Raw genomic sequence first — 7917 nt, forward strand, 5'->3', positions numbered from 1 at the left:
GAATGTCCAACCAAAAAACAAAAAGAGAAAGTCACAAAAACTTAACATATTCTACTATGTAAGTGAAAAAAATATATCAAGAGTCTAGTTGGGAGTTGGTGGACAAATGAAAAAAAAAAATCAGTATAGGAAACAACTTCTTCATAGAGATCCTTTTAAGACAAGCAACCTCTATTGTGACAATGACACTGACAACAGTGGCAAGAAACTAGGAAATCCACGCATACAACATATCCAATGTAATCCAATGAGTGGCGTTGGTGTGTACAGAGCCTTACCTTTACCTTGTGAAGGTAGACATGTTATTTTCGATTGAACCCTCCACTCAAATAAAGCATATCAAAATCAATAAAAAGTCTTTCTTTTCCATGCCCGAGATGGTCTTATGGGTAGCAGCCTCCCACAGAGACGGCGGATAACGCAGCGGATGATACAGACTTGGAAATAAGCAGATCATAGATAAAAAAATTTAGTGAAGAAGCCATGTAGAAAAAAGAATAATAGCCACAATCAATAATACGACATCCGAAGCAAATAAAACAACATGTAATAATAGAATCAAGTCATATTAAAAGAATATATACAAAAAAATTAACATGAGAATAGAGTCAAAAAACATAATCATACTACTCTATTTCCACACTAAACTCCAAGGAAAATGCACCTTCACTTTTTCTTATATTTTTAACAAAGGATCACAACTTGACTAAGCTAAAAGAATAGCACCAAAGCCTTTGTGGCCAAAGAATGAGACTGATCAATTGAACCTATTCTTGTCTACATAATATGCAACTAGCAACAAACCAACTTCAATCTATTATGCTAAATTAGGCTTGAAAATGAAGATGTCAATATGTAAGGAATGTTGGCAAGAGGACCTCTCTGGCATGCAAGTTCATGTATGTCCTTCACAATATCAAAGACAGCATTAGGTTGTGCAAGTTTCAGCGCGTTCTCTGACTTCCTTTTAAGCTCATCGCTTTTGGTGGTAAACCATTCTGCAACGATCCGAGCTGTTTCCTTGGGGCGTCGTGTGAAAACACCAGCTCCATTGTCGACTACGAACGGAACATTTCCCTTCTCCTGAAGATACACAAAAAGGGATGAATCAATAACAAGCTCAAATAAGCCACCAAGACTCAACTAGTCAACTTCTATAATTCACTAACTTGTCCGGGGATGTAGTCGTTCAGAATAATGGGAAGCCCTCTGATTAATGCTTCTGCAATTGTACCAGGTCCAGCCTATAAGGTGCAGAAAACAGAATTTTAGCAGTTGCGTCAAACAGGCGAGATAGTTTGTTGTAAAATTAAGCGACAGATTGACATACCTTTGTGATAATACAATCACAAGCGCCCATCCACTTTTCCATCTGTTTCTGAAATCCCTTGATCTGAACATTAACGAATATAAGATACGGTCAGACCTCTCTATAATAACATTTTACTACAACTGTCTAATTTTCTTTGGAAAACTTTCATATTATGTTTTGTAAGCCGTCCATCCTTAAAGGTTGTCGCTCCATTTACCTGAACGGGGATGCTCCATTCGAGTGATCGTAATGTGGATGCTAAGGCTTCATTGCGTCCACATATGACAATCATTTGACCGATAGGTTTGCCAAGTTCCTTATCGAAGAGTGCTTCTCCAAGAGCCTTTGCAGTTTTCTTCACAGGACCCATCCCTTCACCGCCACCCATCAGCAAAACCGCTGGCAATGTGGGATCCATCTCAAGTTCTACTCTAAGGTCATCCTACCGAAAGCATTGAGGAGGAAAATTAAAAAGAAGATTACTAATTAAATTTTCTTCTCACAAATGAAAAGGGAAAAATTGTCTTGAGGAAGAAAGAAAGAGAAATGGAGCCTTTTGTTCAGACATTCACCTTGGAAAGAACTGCCCGGCAAAAAGAAGGCCGGATGGGCAACCCAAAAACACGTATTTGAGATCCTTCCAAGCGATCTAGTGATGCCCTCTTTGCTACCTCCTCAGAGGGGCAGTACAAACGATTGACTCCTGGATGAAACCTGAAATAGAATGTTTTCATACGTCAGATTGTTATACGATATGAATGCATTAAGACTCTAGAATTCGTTAGCTATTTACCATGTCCGGTGGCAAGTGTTGAGATCCGTAATGACGGTTACGAAAATAACTTTTTTCTGTAGGCCTTGCCATTTAAGAACCCATAGAGGAATGTGTTGCATGAGAGGATGAACACTAATGATTATGTCTGGCTTGTACTCCATCAGGCCAGCTTCTACCTCTCTATAAATTCAACAATGCAAACAGAAATTAGAAACCCCTACGGAAGTTGGACGCTAAAAAGTTCAACACATTACTTCAAGAGCATTCATCTCCAATTTTCTTTTGAATGAAGTACCAAATGATCCATATCTTCGAAAAAGATACAAAGAAAAAGATCAATTTCCTACGCAACCATGACAGTAAATCGTTTTTTAACATCCTAGTAACAATTTAACGAGGCACAAGTGGTTATTAACAAAGGGAAAATCATAGAAAGAGTACAGTACATACAGAATCAAGAAAAAAATAAAACTCATTGAGCATTCCCCTAGAAAGAGCATTGTACATATAACAACAAAAAATATTTCTAACTTAAGACAAGGCACAAAAAGTTAAAAGCAGAGAAGACGGCAACCTACTTAGCATAGAAGGCGGCAATAGCAGCAAGATAGACAGAGTGTATCCAACGAGGTGACGTGCCATGAAATGCAACACTCCAAAGGCCAACATGTTTAACCATGAACTTGTATTGTTGCTCCATGTTGTTCAATGGCCAGCCAGTGTATTCCTTCCAGACATCCTTCACAAAAATCTGCATGTATAGTCCACATTAGGCAAGATCTATTTGAAATCATGGTAGGTCCAATGCACCAAAGGCTTTTGTATCTCCCTAGACTATGAGAATCATATCAAAGTAATAAGACGAGTTTGGCAAGATGCTAAAGAAGCTAAATGACATTTTATTTTGCCATAGCTTCTTCTCTCCCATTGTTTCTTTTCTTCATCTGCTCTGAAATGCTTTTCCTTGAGCCGAGGGTCCATATGAAACAAGCTTAGTGTAAGGTCGGCCTACACTCTACCCCCTCCCCGGACTACACTTGTGACCACACTGAATATGTTGTTGTTGTAAATCAATATGCCATAAAAGAATATAGTTTTGAGGTTACAAAAATAGGAGAGGAAGAGAGTCTAAAATATGTTTTTGCTTAAACCATAGCTTGTAACGTCATTATTAAACATCAAACACGCAATCTGAATATCTGGAACAAGGTTTACTCAATTTTAAAATCAAAATCAAAGTTTTCCAATAAAAAATTTGACCTCATTAGATGGACCCCATGGGACCACATGCCATTGACATGTACTTAACAACTAAGCAAGCAAATCACAGAAGCTCCAAAAATTCCAAGAACCAAAAACCAATCTAGTTAAACAAAATCAGAAAAACATCAAAGATACAACAACAACATCAAACTAGTAATCCCATAAGCAGGGTCCAGAGAGGGTCGAGTGTACGCACACCTTACCTCTACCTTGAAAGGTAGAGAGGTTGTCTCCGATAGACCCTCGGCTAAAGGAAAAGCATATCAAAGCAGATATTAAGGAAAAAATGACAAAGAATTCTGGGGAAAAAACAGATAATTGGAGTACAAGAGATAGTAGATAGTAACAGAAATAGAAGGACAAGAAACTAAATGAGAAATAAAAGATCGAAGATGTGTAATCAATTAAAAGGAACAAAAACTAAAACTTACTCTATATTCATCCCCAAATTCTAACTTGAAAGCATCTCGAATTGCCTCAGCTGAAGCCCTATGTCCACCACCAGTATCACTCATCAAAATAAGCACATTTTTAGTCCTTTCAGCACCAATCTGCACCATTTCCATGGTGTCATATTCTTCATCTTGAAAATCACACTTTAATCTCTTCTGGCTGCTACCACCAACAAACCCATAAACCCCAACTCTCTCCAACACTCTGTGTATAGATTTCCTAGGGGTAGTCACATTACTCACCATATTCTAACCTCTTTTTTTCACCAATCCTAACAATAAGTTACCTGAAAAATGTACACAAAGTGTCAAATACCAACCAGTAAAAGGACAGAGAGAAGGAAAAAAAAAAGCAACTTTCAACAACCCTTTTACCTGAAATTGGGTTTTCTGGCAAAGATCACAAGAACACAAAAAAGGCTTAAGAAAATCCAAGATTTGGACACCCTTTTTCAAGAAGATGAATGGTAGATATCTAGAGAATAAATGGGGTTGTTAACTTTCTATATCCGGTAAAACATCAAAAGAAGTTGAGTAAAGTTAAAACAATAACAAGTTTTAGTAACAAATTTTAAGAAAAATCAAACTTTGGACTTACAGAGCTAGACAACACAAGTAAGAAGAAAATAGGGTACTGGTTCAACAAATTTTAAGAAAAATTCAAGATTTGAACACCCTTTTTCAGAAAAATGGAGATTACAGAGCTAGACAACACAAGTATGAAGGAAATGAAGAGAAAGATCAAATTTTGGACACCCTTTTTCAGAAAATGGAGATTACAGAGCTAGACAACACAAGTATGAAGGAAATGAGGAGAAAGATCAAATTTTGGACACCCTTTCTCAGAAAATGGAGATTACAGAGCTAGACAACACAAGTATGAAGGAAATGAGGAGAAAGATCAAATTTTGGACACCCTTTCTCAGAAAATGGAGATTACAGAGCTAGACAACACAAGTATGAAGGAAATGAGGAGAAAGATCAAATTTTGGACACCCTTTCTCAGAAAATGGAGATTACAGAGCTAGACAACACAAGTATGAAGGAAATGAGGAGAAAGATCAAATTTTGGACACCCTTTCTCAGAAAATGGAGATTACAGAGCTAGACAACACAAGTATGAAGGAAATGAGGAGAAAGATCAAATTTTGGACACCCTTTCTCAGAAAATGGAGATTACAGAGCTAGACAACACAAGTATGAAGGAAATGAGGAGAAAGATCAAATTTTGGACACCCTTTCTCAGAAAATGGAGATTACAGAGCTAGACAACACAAGTATGAAGGAAATGAGGAGAAAGATCAAATTTTGGACACCCTTTCTCAGAAAATGGAGATTACAGAGCTAGACAACACAAGTATGAAGGAAATGAGGAGAAAGATCAAATTTTGGACACCCTTTCTCAGAAAATGGAGATTACAGAGCTAGACAACACAAGTATGAAGGAAATGAGGAGAAAGATCAAATTTTGGACACCCTTTTCAGAAAAATGGAGATTACAGAGCTAGACAACACAAGTATGGAAGAAAGATCAAATTTTGGACACCATTTTAAGGCCCTTTTTCTTCTTCTTAAGAAAATGGACCTAGACAGTACAAGGATGAAAAAAGGGTACTAGTTCAACAAATTCAAAGAAAATTTCAAGATTTGGACACCCTTTTTCAGAAAACGGAACTTAACATAATAATTCAAGATTTGAACACCATTAAAGACCCTTTTTCTTCTTCTTCAGAAAATGGAGCTAAGACGGTACAATTATGGAGGAAATGGGGTGGGTTTTTTCAGTACAATTATAATAAGAGGAGAAGGGAAGGTGCTGTTTAAGATACTGGAATGATGCCTTTTTTCAGTTCAAAATAAAAAAGAATGATGCTTTACAGGGAAAACACAATAATGGCGGAGTTTTTCATGGATTTATAGCCGTCGGATTCATTCTGCTTAGAGAAATTTGGAACGATTCGCATATTGGGGTAGGAAACTTCGAATGTTCTTGGAATCTTTTTTAAGTAGTAATAGTTTAATAGTGGTAATTAGTGGCATACACCGAATTTTTAGTGAGCGGTGTAAATATTTAAAAATTAATAAATAATTAATAATTAATATAATAACATTATATAAATAAAAATATTTAAAACGTACTAATAAAACCCAAGTCAAGTAAACTACTAAACTTTCCTCGACGAGTTTTTATATTTGAAATGTATTGATAGCCTCATTGGAGAATGGAGATAGTACTAAATATTTTAGTGCAATTGGTTTAATTAAGCCTAATTTGATTATAAATAGGAAGTTGGAGGTTCGAATCCCTATAAAAATCAACAAAGCTTGAATTGGGCCGCGCCTGGTAGGAAACTTCGAATATTCGAATGGACATATTCGAATCTTTTTTAAGAATTAGTATTAGTTTAATAGTGGTAATTTAGTGGCAATGGCATATGTAGGATTTTTAGTAAGCGGTGTCAATATTTAAAAATTAATAAACAATAAAAATTAATATAATAACATTATATAAATAAAAACTATTTAAAATGTACTAATATAACGTAAGTCAAGTAAATTACTAAACTTTTCTCGACGAGTTTTCATATTTGAAACGTATTGATAATAGCCTCATTGGAGAATGGAGATAGTACTAAATATTCTAGTGCAATTACTTTAATTTAGCTAATTTGATTATAATAGGAAGTTGGAGGTTCGAATCCCTATAAAATTAAACTTTTCTCTGAAAAAATGTTTCAAAAATAAAAGCCAAATTTGACATCATCGGGGATCGAATCAGGCCACGCCTGATAAGAAACTTCGAATATTTGAATGGACAGATTCGAATCTTTTTTAAGAATTAATATTAGTTTAATAGTGGTAATTAGTTTTAACAATTAGTATTAGTTTAATAGTGATAATTAGTGGTAGTGGTGTACGCAGTATTTTTAATAAGCGGTGTCAATATTTAAAAATTAATAAATAATTAATAGAATAACATTATATAAATAAAAACTATTTAAAACGTAAGTCAAGTAAACTACTAAACATTCCTCAACGGCGAATGACCATGACATTCGCTCTGCAAACCAACGAGCCAAGAAGCTCAGTTGTTCAAGAAGTGTCATTAACATTATCTATAGGAATATTTCTATTTTTCAGATTTTTTAATATATATATAATACTACAAATTTTCAACGAAGCAGTGTCGATCGACACACCATGACATAAGGTGGGTCCTCCCCTGATTAGTGGTATTTTTTTTAGTGAGCTAATGTTATAAGTTATTTAATCTAAACATGTTATAACAGCTTAAGGCTGGAGATTAATTAACAATAAATCGGAGATTTGGAACGATAGATTGGAGATTTGGAGATAAGCTCTAGAGTTTAAAGGTTTCATGTAGAGTAGGATTAAAATAGAGTATATGGAATGCAAGTAAAATGTTGCATTATAGGAGGCGGATGGAGAGGTGGATAACAATGAAGAGTTGGTTTTCTATGTGATGTAAGAAGGTGTCATCGAGTCTTAAAAGTTAAGTTTTATAGACAAGATTGGAGTAGCTTATTTGATGGACAAGATATGAAAAACGAGGCTGAGATGATTCAGAGATGGTCTAATGAAAAGGTGTGAGAGACTCACTTGATAGTTTGAGGAGAGGTAGAGTTAGACAAATGAAGAATTGGAAAGAAGTTATTAGACATGACACATCTTTAACTCACAGAAAATCAACATGATCCTAAATAGGAGAACATGAAGGTCGATGATTAGGATACGAAGAGTTAATAAGTAGTCGAGTGTTTTGTCTCTTCCAAGTGTTAAATGACTAGATGGGAGTTCTAGCCTGGAACGTTGTTTTTGTTCCTTTACCAGTATTATCGTTATTACTATGTTAACATTATCTTATTCTTTGATTTTATCATAATTTCTTTTATTTTGTTATTTTACTATTTTATTGTTAGTACTTTCTTTTCTTCAATATCCTTATCATAACTTCTTATTTTTGCATTATGAAATTTTCTTGAGTCGACGGCCTATCACAAAAAAAGTGTAAAATTTACCCTTCTCGGACCATACTAACATTACTGGGCATATTATTATTGTTGTTATTATTATTGTTATAAAAACTATTGTTC

General features: G+C 35.0%; 1 protein-coding gene across 1 annotated transcript; it reads right to left on the reverse strand.

Annotated features, from left to right (window-relative positions):
• Positions 1-526: 526 nt before the first annotated feature.
• On the reverse strand, positions 527-5798 carry LOC102578822 (monogalactosyldiacylglycerol synthase 2, chloroplastic). The gene is made up of 9 exons (XM_006359432.2): positions 4178-5798; positions 3782-4089; positions 2666-2838; positions 2106-2267; positions 1885-2026; positions 1530-1754; positions 1331-1393; positions 1170-1244; positions 527-1083 (listed from the first exon to the last, which is right to left on the reverse strand). Exons 2-9 carry the CDS (start codon positions 4046-4048, stop codon positions 823-825), a joined length of 1368 nt encoding a protein of 455 aa, XP_006359494.1. The 5' UTR covers positions 4049-4089; positions 4178-5798; the 3' UTR covers positions 527-822.
• Between the last annotated feature and the right edge of the window lie 2119 nt (positions 5799-7917).

This window comes from Solanum tuberosum, unplaced genomic scaffold, assembly GCF_000226075.1.
Source record: "Solanum tuberosum cultivar DM 1-3 516 R44 unplaced genomic scaffold, SolTub_3.0 scf00300, whole genome shotgun sequence".
NCBI lineage: Eukaryota > Viridiplantae > Streptophyta > Magnoliopsida > Solanales > Solanaceae > Solanum > Solanum tuberosum.